This window comes from Urocitellus parryii, chromosome 5 (genome assembly GCF_045843805.1).
Source record: "Urocitellus parryii isolate mUroPar1 chromosome 5, mUroPar1.hap1, whole genome shotgun sequence".
NCBI classification, from domain to species: domain Eukaryota; kingdom Metazoa; phylum Chordata; class Mammalia; order Rodentia; family Sciuridae; genus Urocitellus; species Urocitellus parryii.
In genome coordinates this window covers 186,318,379-186,339,804 of record NC_135535.1, presented here as the reverse complement: position 1 = coordinate 186,339,804, position 21,426 = coordinate 186,318,379, and the positions used below count along the sequence as shown (strand labels likewise).

The 21,426-nt window shown below is 44.9% G+C and overlaps 1 protein-coding gene across 5 annotated transcripts in view; it reads right to left on the bottom strand.

The window, feature by feature from the left end:
- Positions 1–21,426, bottom strand: part of Sufu (SUFU negative regulator of hedgehog signaling) — a 112,745-nt gene that overhangs the window by 20,732 nt on the left and 70,587 nt on the right. For 4 of the 5 annotated variants that reach the window (XR_003301877.2, XR_003301878.2, XM_026401172.2 and 1 more), the window contains exons 4-8: positions 18,935–19,077; positions 18,079–18,164; positions 17,771–17,843; positions 14,342–14,498; positions 12,059–12,182 (exon numbers count right to left, since the gene is read on the bottom strand). Coding sequence is in view for 2 of the 5 variants with exons in the window: in XM_026401172.2 (XP_026256957.1) it covers positions 12,059–12,182; positions 14,342–14,498; positions 17,771–17,843; positions 18,079–18,164; positions 18,935–19,077 (583 nt within the window). In the remaining 3 variants the exon portion in view is untranslated. The remainder of the gene's footprint in view (positions 1–12,058; positions 12,183–14,341; positions 14,499–17,770; positions 17,844–18,078; positions 18,165–18,934; positions 19,078–21,426) is intronic. The other variant, XR_013343596.1, reaches the window with a different exon arrangement.

Genomic DNA, 21,426 nt, shown 5'->3' with positions numbered 1-21,426 from the left:
AAGCTAGGTCAATTTCCCTGAGCTTAGGAGAGATGGGGCCTGAAAAGGCTCCTGACTCCTCGAGTGGACACTATAGGCCATTAGTGCTTCTGGAAGGCTAACTACAGGCCAACAAGACCCCTTGTGCCTTTGTTCCACTGAAGGAGGAGCTGGTTCAGCCATCTTGTTTCTACAGGGCACAGTCTGCCTCTCTGCAGTTCTCAAACCACTGGCCTTCAAGTTGCCCAGTAGTTTAATCCATCTTTCCATGACAGCCTTTTGAATCCCCAAGGCTGTTCTCACATCCCATCAACAGTTTCTTTTTCTAGGATCTGTGGCCCCAACTTTCTACTACATTTCTTGACAAGGTTCTGAAATCCTCCATCCATTCAAGTCACCCTCCCTTGGATTCATTTTAGCTTGTCAAAGCTAGAGTGTCATGTCTGGAAGTCAAGAGTGGTGTGTGGAAATAAATACAGTATGTGGTCTGACCAGAACAGATCACAGAGGCCCTGGGCGCTCTTGTTTGGGACACTTTATTTCTATTAAAACTGTCATCAAATTGTCTATTCTTTGAAACCTCATCAAACTACCAACTCATATTGCACTCCCTCAGTCAATGAAATCTCCCTCAGGCTTTCTCCCATGGGTTGCCCTTAGACCTTTTCTCCCCCAGCTACTATGTACTGTTGATTATTTGCAGCTAAGAGTAGAACTCTGTTATTTGGCTAGGGTTGCAAGCAGTTCAGATAATTCTGAACCTGACTCTGGCATCCATCATATTGGCATTCTTTCCTGACTTCACATCACTGACAAAACTGATAAACTTGCCATCAATGTTCTCTTCCTAGGCTTTGATTAAATAGTAAACAGGCCAGGGCTGGCAGACAGCCTGACAGACTGACATCATTACTCTTTGGGTATCCTCATTCAACCAATTATAAATCAACCCAACCTTCCCATCACCAGTCTCTCACCCTCTTGGATGCTCTCTGGACACTTCTATGTTGCTTATAATTTTAAGGCTGTTGCTTAGCATCTGGATGGTCATCTTAAGTGACAGCCACCATTTTAAGGAAAAAGTTTCACTTTCCTGCCCAAGGGCCTTTCTGAGAAAGGCTCACTACTCCCTCATACCAACACAACCCCCGACTACCTGCATTAGGACCCGCCTGGCTCTGATTTCTGAGCCTGCCCCATAAAAGTCCTGGAACCCAAGCCTGTTTTGCCTTTCTCTGCTAAAGAGAGATGTGCCTTTATTTGTCATCTCTGACAAATAAACTCTTATGTGTATCGCTGCCTAGTCTGTTTTTCATTTCTCGCTTACCCATCTCTCACTTTCCCTTCAATAATGATGTCAGAGCGTTTTCAAGATGTCTTTCTAAACCCTGTGTATGTGAATCCAAAAGACTTCTTCTGTCTTCCAGGCAGGTAAGCACTTCCCAAAGCCTTATTTTCTGATTCTCAGGGCTCACTGTTCCCAAAATGTCTGAAGCTCCTTGCTGAATCATCTAGTTCATGAGAACTGCACCAAGCTCACTAGTCTGGAGAGTGCAAGATGCTCTTGTCATCCTGAAACTTTTGGTTGCTTCCAGGTTGCCAACTCTCCTCTCCCCAATTCCCTCAGAATTACTGATACCAGCTGGGCATGGGAGCACATACCTGTAATCCCAGCTACTTGGGAGGCTGAGGTAGGAGGATCTCAAGTTCAAGGCCAGCCTCAGCAACTTAGTGAGACCCTGTCTCAAAAAAGAAAGGACTGGGGTTGTAGTTTAGTGTTAAAGTGTCCTTGGGTTCAATCTCCAGTATCTATCAATTAATCAATCAGTCAGGGCTGCGGATGTAGTTCAGTGGTAGTGTTTGCTTCACATGTGCAAGGCTCTTGTTCAATCCCTAGTACCATAAATAAGTAGGTAAGTAAGAAAGAAAGAGAAAAAGCAAAAGATATGAACACCAGTCTCTTTACTTCCACTTCCAATTCTCCTAAAATCCTTGTGGATCAGGAGATCTGAACGCACAGCTTCCATCCTTTTGTCACTGCTGTGACCCTTCCTAGGCTGACAATCATTGTGTTGAGGTGGCAGCATTACACAATTCAAGTAAAATTTACTTCTCTCTGCCACTGATTAGCATTACTCTATCCAAACCATGAGGTCTTCTCCAAAGAGTCACACAAAACTAAAGCCCTTTTTGTTGGTCATAGCACTTAGTTTTTGTCTATAATAGAGATTGAACCCAGGGGCTTTCTACCATTGAGTTACAGTTCCAGCCCTTTTTAATTTCTTTCTTTCTTTTTTTAAATTTTGAGACAGGCTCTCACTAAATTGGTGAGGCTGGTCTCCAGTTGTGATCCTCCTGTCTCAGTCTCCCAAATTGCTGGGATTATAGACATGTGCCGCTGCATCAGCCTTCATAGTACTTTTTAGCAGATTCAGTTCTTGAGTTTCAGCTTTTTTTTTTTTTTGACCCTGTTCTTTACATCTGTGCTGGCATAACATAACTCTCCTTCCAGCTATTGTTCAAACTCTTCCCAAATTCTGAGTTGTGAGAAGAATTCTCTAAATACCTGTACTGGTCCCTGGAGGTCTTATGCCTCCTTTTAGTTTTCAGGGAACTATTCACAACAATAATATCAAGTGATACCTTTTATTAAGCACAAACAATAGTGCTGGGTCCCCTAGTAAACCCTTCATATATTTCGCTTCCTTTAATTTTCATAACCCAATTAATAGGTGTTACATTCCTCATTTTACAGATGAAGACACTGAAACTCCAAGACTTAAATAACTAGCTCAAGGTCATGCAATGAGCAAATAAAAGCTGAGATAAAACCCATGTCTTTCTGATGCCAGCCAAAATGTTGCTATATTCTCCTTAAGAAACTTTTATCTTCCTGCCTGGCACAGTGGTGCATTTCTGTAATCCCAGTGGCATGGAGGCTGAGGCAGTAGGATCTTAAGTTTGAGGCAAGCCTCAGGAATTTAGTGAGACCCTGTGTCAAAATAAAATTTTAAAAAGTGAATGGGGATGTAACTCAGTGGTTAAGAGTCTCTGGGTTTAGTCCCTAGTACAATAACAACAACAACAACAACAACAAAAAAAAAAAAAAAAAAAAAAAAAAAAAAAAAGAAAGAAAGAAAGAAAAGAAAAAGAGAGAGAGAGAAACTCCCATACTTTATGAGTTATTCTTTCTTCAGGGTTTCAGCCCATAAAGGCATAGCTCTCTTCCCTGAACATCCCAATTCCTTTTTTTTTTTTTTTTTGAGGGGGGATACTGGGGATTGAACTCAGGGGCACTCAACCACTGAGCCACATCTCTAGCCCTTTTTTGTATTTTATTTTGAAGACAGGGTCTGAGCTGCTTAGCGCCTCACTTTTGCTGAGGCTGGTTTTGAACTCATGATCCTCCTGCCTCAGCCTCCCAAAATGCTGGGAGTAGAGATATTCGCCACCCACCACACCCAGTCCAATTCCTCCACACCTCTGTAGTGCTGGGGATGGAACCAAGATCCTACTCAGGCATATTTGGCAAGGGCTCTACCACTGAGCTGCATTGAATAGTTCACTCCCGGAACTCTGAACAGAACTTCCTTCCTGGGAGATAGTTTCTCAAAGGGCATTCTATGGAATTCTCAGAGAAGTTTCTAAAAAACAAAATAAAACAAAACAACAACAACAACAACAAAACAGATATGACAAAGGCTGGATGCAATATGCTCACCTCAGATTAGAGGCTCAAAAAATGTTGGTGAACTCCAAACATTTTGAAGGTTTACAAAAGGAAAATGAATTGGTTTCCTTTTGTGTAAGCCAACATTTTCCAACCTTAACCAGAGAACCCCTCTTTTCATAAACTCACCAAACTCCCCTAAAAGACAAGCTTTTGGCTCTTTCTTATCCCACCCTCCTTTGTTTCCATCTTCCCAAGACAACAACCTTGCAAGTTTGTGTGGATCTGTATTAAGTGGTCACATTATTACCACTATATCAATTGTATTTATAGGTGAACCATGTAGTATACTACAATTACTCTTCTAACATGTCTATTACCTTGGATTTAATACCTGTCTTAGTTTTCTTTTCTTTCTTTTTATTGTATTCCTCTTGTAGTCCTGGGGATTGAACCCAGAGCCTTGCATATGCTAGGTAAATGCTCTACCACTGAACTAAACTAAATCCCTAGGCAAACTATCTTAGTTTTCTATGTATTTACCACCAGTTCAATTAGGATTAATATACCAATGATCTACAGATATCCTCCCAAGACATTCAAATACAACAACAAATATTTATCAATTCTATCTTTTTTTAAAAAAAAATATTTATTTATTTATTTTAGTTTTCAGCGGACACAACATCTTTGTTTGTATGTGGTGCTGAGGATCGAACCCAGGCCGCATGCATGCTAGGCGAGCGCGCTACCACTTGAGCCACATTCCCCAGCCCCTCAATTCTATCTTAAAGCCATTTCTCATGAGGATCCTTCCAATCGACTCCAATCTGAGTTAGTTGCCTTTGGTTCTTGCTGCTCAGCCATTATCTGGAATCACTCTTTACCTTCACCCTGTGACTCCCCGTCTCCTTCTCATGTTGGACCCCCTTTCCTACACTCTATGTCTGCCTCACTCATTTTGATGGAGTGTATATTCTAGCAGATTTCATTTTACTTTTGAGTACACTTTTCTCAGCCAGATGGTCTCCACTGACCTGCCACCTCCATGGGTTTCCAGGCAAACTAAAATAACTGTTTCCCTCTGCACACAGGTAGACTTCCAGGGCCCCCTTTCCAGTTATTTTTTCCTGTGGATTGACAAGCACCTCCTCCACTTTTTTTTTTTTTTTTTTAAAGAGAGAGAGAGAGAGATGAGAGAGAGAGAGAGAGAGAGAATTTTTTTAAATATTTATTTTTTAGTTCTCGGCGGACACAACATCTTTGTTAGTATGTGGTGCTGAGGATCGAACCCGGGCCACACGCATGCCAGGTGAGCGTGCTACTGCTTGAGCCACATCCCCAGCCCACCTCCTCCACTTTTATCCTTTTTTATAGGCAGTACACAGTGGTGAAGAGGCCTGGATCTAAAGGCAAACAACCTGAGGTTCAAATTCTGGCTGACACTTATTCCTAGTGGTTAGACTCTAGATAAGATATAAAACATAAGCCTCCATGTTATAATCTGAGAAGTGGGGACAACAGCAGCTCACAATATAGAACTTCACACGTGGTGATGGGCAATAAAAACTGCACACTCAGTCACAAGAACCTGTCCAGCTCAGGATTCTTTCTGTATTAGAAGCACCAAGGGGGCGGTTTATGGTGGCTTAGAGGCACACCTCAGCAATCCAGGAATAGATCTAAATAAAATTTATTTAGTCTTTCCCACCTGTCTATATAACACATTCTATATTTATACTTCTCACTGTATAAAGTGACTAACATACCTTAGCATACCCTCTCCTTCCAGTGTAAGGATAGAATCCTGAATTCTAGTACTGTATTGTTTATAGTATATGCCCTAATGACTCTACTGACACTTTACAGATTGGCAGAGCCTTATACACACTTCCTCCCTGTTCTGGTTCCTTCAAACAGAAAGGTCTTAATTTCGCCACATTAACCTAAAGGGTACCAGCCGTATTCTATCAATGGCAGGGGGTAGAAAGGAGAGGAGTTGAACCACTGAAACTCCTTTTAGCTATGGTCCTAGTCCTGTGACAGTCATGATATCTGCACTGGCCACACAACTTGGGGCCTTCTCTTTGAGGACACGGGGGAACAGCAACCAGGGCATCAGTCTTGGCAACTACCCCCAAATGAGGTGAATTTGGCTGGCAGAGACCCAACCAACATCTGGCTTCTGCTTCTTTTCTGAGAAATTGCTCCTCTTGCTTTCTGATTGCTGACGAAAGCTCTGAACTTTTCAGAGAAAGAACCACGTGTAGATCTCTCTTCAGGGCATGATTGGTAAAGAGTGTGGGTGTGGGGTAGAGGGTGAGGAGACCAGTTCACCTCCAGAGTAACTGTTAAGAATGAGACTATATTATCTAGTCACACTCTTTTAGAATATTAGAAATAAAAGGCTATAAAGGGTTATCAATAAGTAATAATAACCAAATGATAAGGTATAATATTCTCCATAGGAACATCCCACAGATAGAACATGAAAATGGAATGGTGGAACAGAGTGGAGATGAAGAAATAAGGGTGGATAAAATGTGCATAAGGATTGGGGATTCCCTAATCAACCATTAGTCCCTCTGGGCACCACGGGCCTTTACCCAGGCCTAGCCTGAGCGAGCCAGTTTTAGTCGGAGTCCTTGGCTTTCCTTTTTCTAAGACACTGAGTCATTTCCTTTCTCCAGCTCTTACCTTTGAGCCTTCCCTTTTCCTTCCCTGCAGAAGTGACTCACTGCTGAAGTGTTGGGTGACATTGAGGATCAGGGATGAGTGATAAAAATACTCATGATTGTGCAAGTTGAGGAAGGGGGATGTAGCATTTGCACTGAGAATTTAAAGTGCCAGTGAGGGCAGTGAAGACAAGGTGTTAACAATGGCTGGCCAGCCGTGGCTTCATCTTTGGGGAAGTAAAGCAAAGAGTGGAGTTTAAATAGAAACTGAATTGTGCTGGATTTGCTACAGCCCCTTGTTCTACCCTTTCAAATGTATATTTCTGAGAAAGGCATGTAAAGGAACTTAGTGTGACAACCTGGATCACAGTGAGAGAGGCAAAGCATTGAACACTAATCCAGGAAGCAGGCAGAAAAGAGGCTTGGGCCCTTCATCCTATCAGCCCTGAGGATCCTGGCCAGGGCCCTGAGTGAAAGGCTGTTTCTTTCTGGGCTTTCTTTCCAGTGCAAACAAATGTACTTCCCCAACATGAGAGTGGTGAGGGAAGCCAACGTGACAGAGCAGGCTCCAGGCTGGCCCTGCACAGACATGAGAGGCTGAAAGTAAGGTCACCCCACACTGCTTTGCATGTGAATGGCACACAATAGCTTGTGGTCTTCCCAGATGGAAACTCACCTTCTTTCATCTAAATTAATTGGTAGGGTAGGTGCAAACAAGATATTTTCTTCTTCTAGTTAATCTTAATGGAGCTAATAAGTTGAGCAAAACAAATCACAATTTCCTCTAAACGATGATTCCCTGGTCTAGGTTACAAGCTATTCAAGATAGGAATTAGAGGCGGCAAAGTCACCCCATCCAAAAGTTCAAACAGGTAGGAGCAGATATGCTTACAAAAATAGAGAGGATTGGGGATGTAGCTCAGTGGCAGAGCACTTGCCTAGAATGCAGAAGACCCTGGATTTGATCCCTAGCACTCCAGGAAAAAAAATAAATAAATAAATTAGAAAGAAATAAGTATATGTACGTGTGCATGTGTGTATTGGGGGTGGTATTGTAGATGTGAATGTCACAACAGGAGAACTCATGCTACAAACCTGAATTTTCCAGGAAATTAAGGAAAGAAGAATAAAAAATAAAATAAATCTTAAAAAAGAAGGAAAAAGACAGAAAAGGAAGCAGTCTTAAAAGCTGCTGGTGTAATTCCAGAGGATTGAGAAATTTGGCTCAGCAATGATGGTGAGTTTGTTTTTCAGAGGTGCCCCAACTACAAAGTATTCCTCCAATGGTCAGAAGCCTTCCCCTTGTAACACTTGTGTGTATACACAGGAGCCCTGTCCTTCTCTGGTAGGTGACCCAGAGAGCTTCCTAAAGGTCCCTCTACCTCAGACAGTAAATCCACTGGCCAAGGGAAGAAGAGATTCTAGAATACTGATACAGGTTCTTAGCATCCCAGGAACAGTTTATAGAAAAGTAAATCTCCCTAAGTAGCACCTGATCATACACACCATCCCAGGCCCCAATCATTGTGAAGAGGCTGGAAGCTAAGTCAGACTCTAGCTTACCAGCCACTTCAGACAAAGAGGATGACCAGGAACCCCCCATCCTAGATCCCTACAAATATCTGCAGGCACAGTTCTAGGGCAGGCTGTCCTTAAGTAGCACAAAGGGATTGCTTCCTATGCTTCCCAAACTCACCCAAGCAGGCAGTGGGAAGGGAGGCGCCAGCAAGCTGAAGGAGGTTTTTCTCAACTGATCATCTTGGGGAAAGCCAGATACAAATTTCATGGCTGGAATGTAAGCGTTGTGAAATGCTAAAGAAGCCCTCAAGAGGGCCAAGGAGACTCCTTCTGGGAAGGCAGTTGGAGGAGGGCTGGAAATAGTGAGTGGGAGAGGGGCAGGTTACCCAGAGGGGCCTGCCTTTCTGGGAAGCAAGAAATAAGGCCTCCAGAAAGAAAGAAATCCCCTAGTACTGAGGCAGTGCAGGGACAGAGAAAGGGTTGTACTTGTGTTTGAACTTGAAGAAAACAAGGTCTCATATCAAAAAGTAATTCTGCTATAAATGAGCCAGTTAATTCAGAGCTCATTATTTCTGGGATTTAGAATCACTGGGGTTCATGGTATGTCATCCCTGGAGTTAAGTAAGCACAGTAAGCTTTTAACATGGGGCTTAGCTTTGTCCTCAGTGTCATGTGAAGGGTTCATATTCATGCTACAACTAGTTACAGGAGTTCTACCAGTGAAGGTCATTGTTATCTCAGAGACACTGATTCTGTGTTCCCTGAGAATGAAGCAAGAAAGATCACATCCATTTTTTTTTTTTTTTTGGTTCTGGGGATTGAACTCAGGGGCATTCAACAACAGAGCCACATCCCCATCCTTATTTTGTATTTTATTTAGAGACAGGGCTCACTGAGTTGCTCAGTGCCTTGCTTTCGCTGAGGCTGGCTTTGAACCTCCTGTCTCAGCCTCCTGAGCCGCTGGGATTACAGGTGTGTGTCATTGCGCCTGGCTCATATTTGTTTTAATGTCTGACAGATTGCCCTGAGCTCTAACCTCTTCTAACCTTAAACAAATTACTTATTAACTTCCCTACATTACAGTTTTCTCATCTATAAAAGGGAGATGTATAAGACTATCTACTCTATAGAGTAGCTAGGAGGATAAATTAAATTAATATGGTTATAAAGTCCTTATAATATTATCTGGCTCAGAATAAGCTCTATAGAAGTGTTGGCTGCTATGGAGGTGTGAAAAGAACAAGCACCTGACTCCCCCAAGTAGGCCAGGACCCAGGTGCTGATGCCTAGGCTTGATCAGCTGTTCTGAACCTCTGATCTATCTCTGTGCCCTCCTCAGACCATACACAGACCCACAAAGACCATGTATCAGAGTTCTCCAGCCCAGAAATCCTGACTAAGGGGAAATCAGACACCAGACAAAATAAGGCCCATGCTGGCTGCTTCCCCACAGGGAGAGGAGCAAATCCTGGTGCCAGCACATTTTGGGTCAGCTTTCTCTATTGCAATCCATGTGGTGTGTCTGAAACAGGGTCAGGTCCCAGAGTGGGCAGCACAGATATTACACTCATGCTTGCTAATCTGAACTGAGTCTGTCACCATTGATCCTGAGACAACAGGGAGCCAGAGTTTGAGAGTCTCAAGGGTGTATTGGAGAATGGCCTTGGCAAAGGAGGAGGAACCATCATTCAACTGGCTGCTAACAAATTGTAATGAGCACCAAGAACCTCAGAGCACACATTCTGATTCTCTCCAGATGGCAAAGTCTGGCACTCTGGGGACCTGACTGAGCACACTTGAGCTGCATAAAGGGGAGATGATCCCAGAGGGCTGGCACCTCTGATCTATTCCCACCCACTTCTGTATGTGAGCCATCTGAGGCTAAGGGGTGGAGGCTGTAGCCTCTGTCTTATGCCCAAACCACTGCTCCACTGCCCAGTCATGGGGTATCTATAGGAACCCAGAGCCTGTGCCTCCTTGAAGCATCTTGGGGTACAATAGCTGAAAGTACTCTCAAGACAGGGAGCAAGATCTCAGGCTTGTCCTGGTAGTAAGGAGGGGCAAGTGGGTGTGCATGTTGGTAGGAGCCCCTGCCCTCTGACTCTGGCCTTCTGGAGGCATGAGGGCCATCTGCACTGACAGTCACCAGGTTATAGGTAATTTTCTTGAGATTTTAAGTCTACTAGTACCTCTGGCTCCCCAACAGTGCCAAGAAGGCCTTTAACAAGAAGCCAAGCTAAGGGCACAGGAAGGAGTATGGCTCTGGGACAGGGTCCAGACTACAGGCAGAGAGCTTCCAGATGCCTCACAACCCAGCTTGGCCATCTGCTGCCACCAGAGGAAGATCCTGGTGCCCCAAAGCCAGCTACTTTAGGCTGGAGAAACACACTGGCTACAGTTGAAAGTCACTCTGAGGTGGCAGTGGAGACCTCTCTAGGCCCTTGCCAAAGAGTTCAACTCTCTTGGCTTCTGGATGGCAAGTTTACCAGTGAGCCATGTTGGTACCCAAGTAACTCTTCTTACTCCACAATCCACTCCTAGAATGTAGTCTTAACCTTAGCTGGCCAGGCCTCCCCTTATTCCATTCCTTTCAGCAGTTTCCTTTGCTTAAATGATTCTAGTATGAGATATCATGGTCCTTCTCCAAGATACTTTCCCTAACTATGCCATGTCATACTGTCTCTTCTTCTTCTTCTTCTTCTTCTTCTTCTCCTTCTTCTTCTTCTTTTTTTGTTTTTGTTTTTGTGGTATTAGGGATTAAATGCAGGGCCTTGCACATGCTAGGCAAGTGCTCTATGACTTACCTATGTCCCCAGCCCTTTTTTGGAATTTTATTTTGAGATAGAGTCTAACTAAGTTTCTTAGGTTGGCCTTGAATTTAAAATCCTCTTGCCTCATCTTCTTCAACAGCTGAGATGGGCCGCCATGCCCAACTTCTGACCAACTTTTCTGTAATATACTGCATCACTACCATTTCTGGGGATCACGGATCAGCAACTGGAGCTATACTACAAGAGCAGCAGCCATTTCCAACAAATTGATTTACTGTCAAATTCATACTGTTAAAAGTTCATTTTTAGTTGGACACAGTGGTACATGCCTGTAATTCCAGTGATGCGGGAGGTTGAGATGGGAAGATCATAAGATCAAGACCAGCCTCAGCAACTTAGCAAGCAAGGCCATAAACAACTTAGTGAGACCCTGTCTCAAAATAAAAAATTATGAAAAGGCTGGGGATGTGGCTGGCTCAGTGGTTAAGCAGCCCCTGGTTTCAATCCCTGGTACCTCCCCCAAGATGTTCACTGTTTGATTCATGCACCCCCCCTGCCACAAGGAAGATCCTGTGTACCCTGGATGACCCCCTTTGGCCCTGAGTTTGCCACAAAGCAAGTGTGTAATTCAGACTTCTTAGAAGACAGGTAGATCATCCTAATCTTTCAGAATTAGCTGACGTCCTTTTTAGCTCAAGGCACAGCAATTTCCTCCCTGGCAGGCAAGGTTCCTGCTCTGAGCTGCCAAGTCCCAGGCATCCCCTGTCAGCAGCAATTCCCTAGAGTTGCTGGTAGGACTAAGGGCAGAAAGGGATGCTCTAGCCCTGCCCACCACTTGTCCCCTATCAGAGGAAGAGGGGTTGGTGGGAAGGAAGTTGACCCCTGGGGTGGCCTCAGTCTCCCCCAAGGGCTATAGGGCCCCCTGGACAGGCAGCAGAGGCCTACAAAAGATTTCCCTTCCTTTCCCTAGGGCCCAGGGAAGCAGGCAGGAAGAAGTGCCTCAGTAGCAGGCATCTAGTATGGGGGTAGCCAGACAGGGAGGTCCCCAGGGTTGCAGCTATCAGCCGGAGACCAGGCTCCAGGAAGGAAGGAAGGGCAACTCTGGCTGAGGCTGAGATAAGAAGGGGACTGTGCTCAGCACAATGGGCTCCAATAAGGCTGAGAGGCCCCAAGTCAGATTTTGCCCCAACCTGGCCTCCTGTCTATTCACATAGCCCATATAAATATTTACTGCTGTTTATATTCCTGGTCCACTGGGTCCCCTTTGAGGCCTTTACCTATGACCCACAGATCTATGTGCTCTAGACCATGCCTGCCCTTAAATCTAGAGGCCCTGGACTCACCCAGCAAGGGTTATGGACATTGTTCTCTCATACAATCCACAGGGACAGTCCCTCTGGACAAAACTATCCTCTTGTCCCAGGCTTGGAACATTGGGAACTTACGGGGTCCGGTCATGGGTGAGGCCATTCGGCCGCTGAGGGTTGATCTGGGGGTTGATTGGTGGAAGGACAGGTTTGCTGTTGATCTCGAGTCCTCTCCTCAGGGTCTCTCGGATCTGCTCTGTGTCTGCAACCAGATCATTAAATATCCTAAGTAGCCTTTGAATTTCCAGCAACCCCCACCCAGGCCCTGAAACCTAGTTCAACAGACATACTGGGGGAAGGCCACCATGCTAGCCAGTCCTGAGCCTACTCTATGCATCTAGATGTGAGAGCTGAGTGAGGGCAGATTGTGAGGAGATGGGGCAGATGAGGCATCATGCTCTCAAGAAGCTCTCTCTGACTCCAGAAGGCACTCATCATTGTTCTTTTTCTTCCTGCAACTTAGGCCTGAAGTTTACCTTTAACATGGCTGCAGACAGTGACTGACTGCCAAGGCCTTTGCCATTGTTCAGATCATCAGGGATTCTGCGTGTTAGAATAGATGCTGGCAAAGGCTGTAAGGGTCCTGCTATGAACTGGCAGGCACCTTCTACACTTACTTTTGGGTTTTGAGTGGTCTGGCTCTGCTGCCCCTTTGCCTTTGGTCTGGGTCAGTAGGCTACTGAGATCACCTTCCCACCTTGGCCTATCTCAGGGAACTCTGCCTCTCCATGGAGCTAGCAAGGATGGTGAGATGAGAAAGGAGTTCTTTGGTGTAATTATTTCTCTGTAAGGTGCTTTAATGGTCTTTGAGGTGAAGTTTACTAGTTTCATCCCATATATGATATAAAATTTACCTCTGTACACTGCAAACAATTCAAAAAGAGGAAATTAGAATTGGTTGCTCAAAGGGTAGACTTAAGAACAGGAGGACAAGATTACTGACTTTTCTGTTTGACCTGTTACTGTAGCATGGATTACCTTTACAATTAAAAAAATGCTGGCAGTGGTGGCACAACCCATAATCCCAGTAGCTTGGGAGGCTGAGGCAGGAGGATCACAAGTTCAAAGCCAGCCTCAGCAATTAGGGAGGCTCTGAGCAACTTAGAGAGCCCTGTCTCAAAAAAAAAAAAAAAAAAAAGGCTGTGGTTTGGTGGTTAAGCATCCCTGCTCGCTCGCTCTTTCTCTCTCTCTCTCTCTCTCACACACACACACACACACACACAGCCAATAATGATTAAAATTGTGGATAATAATATGAATCCCTTCTTAAATTACTTCTTTTGTCAAATGCAATAAAATGATTGTAGTATTTGGATGGGCTTGACACAACATTAGAACAAACAGGATGGAAATGCAGTGTCAAATGTTTGTGACTAAATTTTCTCTTTTGAGAAAGACAAAAACTTTTATGAGTCTTATATATATATAGGAGCTGGGGGTGTAGGTCAGTGATAGAGCACATGCTTAGCATGCACAAGGCCCTGGATTCCATCTCTAGCACCCAAGAATAAATAAATCTCATATATAGATATTTTATTCAGTGTTATAGACAACTTAGAGGGCTGGAAATATAGCTCAGTTGGTACAGTGCTTGTCTCACATGCACAAGGCCCTGGGTTCAATCTCCAGCACCAAAACCAAAAAAAAAAAAAAAAAAAGACAAGGTACTAAAAAAAAAAAAATGATGAAGAGATTGAGAAAGGAAATAGACAAAAAAGTTGCATATGTATATGTAAGTGGCCAAATTTCCTTTGGAGATGCTCTTTGCTAAAAACCACAACTATTTCTACAGCCAACACCAGCATAGGGAGCTTTCAACAATACAATCACATCCTCCTCCTCAAGACCTCACCAGGAAAGCAGTGGGTCCAGGGTGCCCTGCTGTAGCCCCTTAGACTGCCTGTGTAGGACAGTGGTGTGTAGTCACTGAGAGCTGGCCTCACATTCAGGCTTCTGTCTTCAAAAGCCTGGGTGGGCCTGAAGACAGTGATCCCCAGGTCTGGCATGGCCTTCAGGCCAGATCTGGGCCTTTTGTCAATTCTGTGGGTGGCCTACGCTTGTTCTCTTGTGCTTGGGTGGACTGTGAACTTTTCCTGTAACTGTTCTGTGGCTTCCACTCACCTCTATGACCTCAGATTGCAAGGGGTAAATAAAAAAACACAATAGATCCGCTGGTGGTGCATTTGAAGTACATACAGGAAATTAAGCTTCTCTAATTTCCCCTTGATGGAAGACTTCACTAGCTGTTTAAATCAGGCTGGAAATAATCCATTGAGTAGGCTGTTGAGTTGAAAACCTATTTTAGAGAGCCTGAAAATCCAACATGAAACCAAAGGGGGAAGGCAGGGTGGACACTCCTACCTTTCCCAGAGAGCCGTCGGGGCTGTGTGCCGATGCAGATGCTCCGGCTATCTTCATCGTCCTCAGGGGGCCGGCTCAAATCATCCCAGGCACACTTGGCACTCACACCGCTCAGGTTGGAGCCATCTGTTTCAATGCCTTTGTCAACTCTCTCCTGCTTGAAAAGAACCAAAGACCCAGAGTTCCTTCAGAGAACTATGGCCCAATGTCACTACTACCCTCCCAGCTACCACCCTTATAGTAAGTACTGAGCCTATGTAGGCGCTGAGCATGGACAGCTGCTATTAAGAGCAAATTATCTGGGCTGGGGATGTGGCTGAAGCGGTAGCGTGCTCGCCTGGTATGTGTGCGACCCGGGTTCGATCCTCAGCACCACATACCAACAAAGATGTTGTGTCCGCCGAGAACTAAAAAATAAATATTAAAAATTCTTTCTCTCTCTCTCTCTCCTCTCTCACTCTCTCTTTAAAAAAAAAAAAAAAAAAGAGCAAATTATCTGACCTTGTTCTGCTCTGGTTATAGATAATGGGCTTTGCCAGACACTGGATTCCTCCTGGGGATGAAGCCAGGGAAGCTTCTCTACCATTAACCTTTCAATCTAATGGCCTTCACACCTCTTTCAGAGCCCCAACTCTGTCTACCACATGCTGGCCCACAGAGCTGATAAAGCAAAGACAGAACCTTACTCCATGAGCAAAGATACAATCCCTCCTCTTCTCCCTGACACTCCAAGAAGAACCCCCCAGTCACTGCTACAGGCAGGGTGGAAGCCTGCCAGTGGCATGGGTGTTAAAGGGGTGAAGGTGGGGCAGCACACCTGCAGTTCCCCTTTCCAACAGCTAGAGGGGGTGCTCACCCTAGAGCATAAGGACTGTCCTAGCTGCTTGCAAACTTGTTTGGCCAAGGGCTCTGGATGAAGTTTCTTTTCCACTCCTTAGACTGAAATGGGGTCCTGGAGGGCAGTGACCATTTGCAGATTTCCTACAGGCCCTCTGTGCAGGCCTTGGCATATCTGAGTTCAAACACTTTCCAAATGGCCTCAAGGAAGAGATGTACTCAAAACAACTCTGGATTTTCTGGTAAAACATAGTTCTGTGATGCTGGGCTTGGATCAAAGGTCATCTGAGAGGCTTTAGCAACATTGCCTGCAAAGAGCCATACAGGCCAAATAAATCTCCTTATGACTTAGTAAGTCAACAAGAGGCTGCACTTTCCTGTCTGCCTGTCCCTTGACCAGGGCTCCAAAATGGCCAGGGAGTCTATCTAGAGGAAGCATAGGTTCCCTTATTACTTGAGACCAGTCACAGGTGGCCTCTTTCCATCGATCACTTTTTGCTCTCTTTTTGTGCTACCATCAGCCGGGGCAAAGCTGGGGATTCTGAGCAGGGCAACAGCTCTATAAGCTTTAGGCAGGGAGCAATGGGCATGTGGGTCCTGGTTTGTTCAGGGGACAGCTTGTGCATATGCCTCTGCTTCCTTCTTCAAGCCTGCCCTGAGGCCCTCACCTAAGCCAAGAGCTGAAAACAGACACCTCATGCCTTCACTAGTCCAGCCTACTTACTTTATAAGTAAAAAGAAATAAGTAAGACCCAGAGCCAGGCACATTCCAAATTCAAGCCAGTCTCATCAATTTGGTGAGACCCTGACTCAAAATAAAAAATAAGAAGGGATGGGGACAAAGCTCCATGTAATGTCCCTGGGTTCAATCTCCAATACCAAGATCAGAGAGAAACAGAGAAGTTAAGTGATTTGTTTAGGCACACAGCTAATTAGTAGTAGAATTTAGATCAAAGCAACATGAGCCAGCTCTCAAATGAACTGATGGTGAGCAGTTCCCAGAGATGCACAAGCAAATACTAGGAGTTCATAATTGATGCACAGGGCCACCAGGAAAAGAAAGGTGTACTTCCTCCCATGGGCTCCTGCTTGCTTTCAAAGACTTTTGGGTAATGTGGATAGTGCTGGTTGGTCTCAGGGAGTTTGCTGACTTGGAAGAACTATTTTTAGCATGCAGACAAAGGATGGTTTGCACATCCTACCGGTTCAAGGGACCAAGTTCTTTCTGAGTATTTGGCACTTATGACAGAGGTCAAACAAGCAGCCCACAGTGCCCTTTCCTGGATCCCATTATAGCTGCTGAATAAGGGATTAGGGAAACAGCCTTCCATGGCTCCTTGCTCTTGCTTAGGCAGAAGCTACAATGAAACCAAGTTTAAAGTAGAGATAACAGAGGATCCTGGCATCAATTTGAAATTTTCAGTATTAAAAGCACTAGGAAAATAGAGGAGCATCATGTGTGAATGAGGAGGATTTATGCCCTGAAGCTCACAGGTCTGCAGTGAAGAAACCAGGGACTGAATGCTACATGTCCACCTGCCACCTCTCCCCTGCCCTAGCTCCTGGGTGCTGCCTGTGGCCTGCTCAAAATTTACAGAAGCATAAAAAGTTTGGAGATGGCAATGACTTGCAAATGATAGTAGATGGGCAAAAGAAACCAGATACAACATAGGCACATGGTCAGCTGCCTGCTGCTCCTGCTCCTCCTGAGCAGCCCACAGGAAAGGCAATGATGCTCTTGCAAGTTTCAAAACTCACACACATGCCAAAGGAGTACTTCATATAATCAAAGATGACACTGACATTGTCCATGGGCCAAACTGATGGGCAGTGGCAGGATTGTGTCTAAAGACCCCTTCACACACCAAGGAGTGCCAACCTACCTAGGCATGGTTGAAAAATGTGTCAGGAAGGACAAGATCATTAGGCCGTTTAGCACTCACCTCATAGCTGGGTGTGGGGTATCACCTGTGGTACTGACTGTTTCAAGGTTGGGGTGGCTATAGGATGTCTCCTTGAAAGAAATCTGTGTTCTTTTAAGAAGGGAAAGTGGGGGAATGAATTCTGGGTGAGGAGGCAATACCCACTAATCTTTTGTTGCTGATGATCTAATTTTTAAAAAGTTGGTATGTAATTTACATTCAATAAAATGTATCAGTTTTTTTTAAACAAATATTTTTTTAAAAGAGAGAGAGAGAGAGAGAAAGAGAGAGAGAGAGAGAGAATTTTAATATTTATTTTTTAGTTTTAGTTTTCGGTGGACACAACATCTTTGTTTGTATGTGGTGCTGAGGATCAAACCCGGGCTGCACGCATGCCAGGCGAGCGCGCTACTGCTTGAGCTACATCCCCAGCCCCCAAATGTATCAGTTTTAGAAGTTTTAAAAGCATGTATCTGAGACACTTTTTTTCTGTGCTGAAATCTCTGCTCTCTTATGTCTGTTGCAGAATTCAGGTGTCAAGTTCCAAATCATGTCATATTTCTACTCGTTCACATATAAAGGTCTCCATTTTCCCAGGATGAAAGCCAGTGTTATTTGGAAGAGGCCTAGGCACAGTGTGCTAGCAAGGTTTTCCTCACTCAAGACATACTTGCAGATGTGGATCGATCTCAAATATGGTCTCTCCTCTCCGCATGTCAGTTATCAGCCAGGGACCACCAGCGCTGTGGATAAGGAAAGGGGAAACAATGATAATTACGAATCTGGAGCTGACAGTGAGCCAAGAGCCTGCCCTGTTTGCTGCCCCAGGTCCAGAACACAGAGGAGTAGTTGTGGTCAGCGATCATTAGGGAGTGAGTGCCTGAAGCACAATACAAAGAAAAGCAGTCACCTATGGGGTAAGGGAGGAACTCCCACCCACAGAGAGCTAGGCCCCATCTCATGGGTGAATGTACTCACACGGGCACCGTCCGCAGCAGTTCCAAGATGCCCTGCCCATTCCACTGCTGGGCTGAATGTAGCTCCTCAGTGCAGACGCCAACAATCTAAGGCCAGGGATAAGATGCCATTGTGTGTTAGTGACCATTCTCCCTGAAAGGTCAATCACCTAGGCTTTCTTGGTGCCACTAAAATGGGGGCTCACAGGTGGGATTGCTGCTCCTGGGCTTGTGTGTTCATAATGGAAGGTTCCCTTAATAGGGAGTGCTAGCCTGGATAGGAGATGGCCGGGTCCACAGATAAGCCCTGAGGCCTGACCCTTGCCCTTGTGTGACAGGTCAGGTGTTTGGCTGATACAAAGTCTAGCTCTCAGCTGCAGAGGAGAAAACCAAGGCCTGAGCCAACTCAGGATGGGTCCTCTGGCTGCATCTCGGAAAGGAAGGAAAGGTCAGGGAGATGTTCCCACAGGTGGTGAACCTTTGTGTGAATCTCCAGGAAACCAACTGAACCTCCACATAAACCACATCATAAGCAAAAGCAAACACTGGTGGCAGCTAGGGAGATTCACACCCCTTCTGGGAAAATGTGAGGCCAGCCTGAGTTTCCCTACTGGGAAGTCCTGCTCCTGTGACGGGTCCTCATATGCTCAAAAGATTCCCTCACTGGGGTCTCTCTTAACTACAGCCTTTCTATCCCACTCTGATGGCCCTTCCCCTTCTCCTCTCAGAGTGTGAAACAGGACCAAGTAAATCAACCTCACAGACCCATCAGAGGGAGAACAATGTGAATCTCCTGCTTCCTTCATTCCCCTCAGGTCTCCGTCCATCTTCCAGGACTTTTCCCACAGGGAAGACTCCAATATCCAATTACACCTCACCTGGAGGAAGGTAACTACCCCAAAGGGTGTCTGCACAGGCTGCATCTGTGGGTCCTCTGTCAGCAGCATGTGCTGAATTCTCGACTCACTGTTATCCAAAGGGCTATGCCAAGATACGTGGTCCCCACTGCAGAAGGTGTTCTCTGTGGAGACACAGGAGGATCCTCATCATTTGTATCCAGGCCTAGAATTTGACTTGGACCTTAGAAGCCCAGGCTGGGAGGCTCCCCATACTCCTGGTGTTAAATGAGGCCCCAAAAGCTCTTGAGTAAATACAGGAATGCTGAGAGGTAAGACAATTGGACTGTGAGAGCTATAACATAATCAGTTTATCCAAGTTTGAATGGACTAACCGGTTGGTAACTGTAGGCAGGCAGGGCATGGCTGGAGGAGGTAGGTGACTAAGGATGTAGCCTGAAAGGATTCATCTTTCCTATGGCCCCTTCTGCCAACTCTTTCTCTCTACTTCTTGGCCACCATGAATGAAGCAGCTTCCCTCTACCATGCCCTTCTGCCATGATTACCTGCCTCACTTTGGGCCTAGAACAATGGAGTCAGCCCACCATGGCCTGAACCTCTGAAGCAGTGAGCCCAAATAAACTTTTCCTCTTCTAAGCTGTCCTTGTCAGATATTTTGGTCACAACAACAAAAAAGCTAAAGTACCTGGGGGTAGCCCCCTGAGGAAGGGGAGAAGCATTCCCTCTGGATGGAAGTGAAAAGTTTGCTGATATCTCCAAAACATCCTGTTTGCTATTCTGTGGGCTTCAATGGAAAAAGACAGGCTGCTAGCATGGATGCTCACTTGGCCTGGGAAAGTCAAAGACCTCTAGCATTTTTGGTCCTTCCCCAGCACCATGATTCATGAGAGGGACAGCAGCCATGATCCTGTCTGCCAAAAAAAGAATGAAGTGCTTTCCTGTGGGGTCACCTAGCTGCATGTCTTTCTCCTTGAAAAAATAGACCATGATTTCTGTGTTACTGAAATGGGGCTTGGAAGGGAACACGGACTTTGGAGGGTCTTTGAGACTGGGACCAGTTCCCCACAGTAGGCAGATTTAGGTATTTCTGAGGAATACTGGAGGCTTCCAGGAAATGAAGGTCTGGATAATACTTCACATACCTTGACAGAGTATATAGGCTGGAAAGGCAGCTGCTTCCACGAGAACAGAGCCACCTAATAGCCTCACCACTGCACCTCACACCAGTCTATTACCTGGCACTTACCTTGGGTACCCAAGACATGCTGTATTGACTAGCCAATATGCATCCCTTCCATTTTTCCTTCCAATATAAATTGAAGTACACCATTTTGCATACTTATTTACCTTAAAGCTCACTTCATATGTGTATACAGAGTGCCACTTCATTAAGTGGCTGTGTCATAATTCATTGTGGTCTAGCATTTATGATGTGCAAATTTCTACAGCTGTAGTCTCTTACAGTTTTTTTTTGTCAACATTTACGTCAAGGCAGACACACCCATCTCTCTTACACACACACACACACACACACACACACACACACACACACACACACATACACACCAGTCTGAAGGTTCCCAGAGAAGCCTGAAAGCTGCTCTCACTTGTCTTGGTCTAAATACTAATTCCCTCCTGTGTCAGGTAATGTTACATAACTATCTTATCCAAGACACAGATTGCTGTCCTAGCCTCTACAGTGTTCATTCAGGAGGGAGAAGGAAGACTCTGTAGCAAAGGAGAGACACAGCATAGCAAAGGCAAAAGAGAAGGCATACTTTCAGGCAAAGCCAAGGAGAAAACTCCAAATTTCCTGACTCTTGCTGGCTTACCCTTCTCAGATTCCCCCACATGCTCTACAAATAAGCAGCAGTAACAGCAGCAACAGCAACAACAACCACACACACAATACACACACACACAGCCCAGGCCTAGATGACTTCACTGATAAGTTCTACCACATAGATAGTAATTAATACCAATTCTTCACAAACGCCCTCCAAAAATAAAGGAGAAAACATTTCCCAATTTATCCTATGATGTCAATATCACCCTGATAACAAAACCAAACAAAAAAGTCATGAGAAGGGCTGATGGTCTAGCCCTTCAGTGGGAGAGTGCCTGCCTAGAACATGTGAGGCACTGGGTTTGATCCTCAGCACCTCATAAAAATAAATAAATAAAGGTATTGTGTTCACCTACAACTATTTAAAAATTATATATATAAAAAAAGAAGTCATAAGAAGGAGGTTGGAGTTGTGGCTCAGTGGTAGAGCTCTTGCCTGGCATGTTTGAAGTACTGGGTTCAATTCTCAGCACTGCAGATAAATAAATAAAATAAAGGTCCATTGACAACTTAAAAAAAAAGTCACAAGGAAAACTAAAAAAATAATTCATAGAGCCAAATCCTTTATTTATATAGAAACAAAAATCTTCAATAAAATATTAGCAAGCTGAACCTAGAGTTATATTCAATGATTAGAAATGCAAGGTTGATTTAACATAAGAAAACC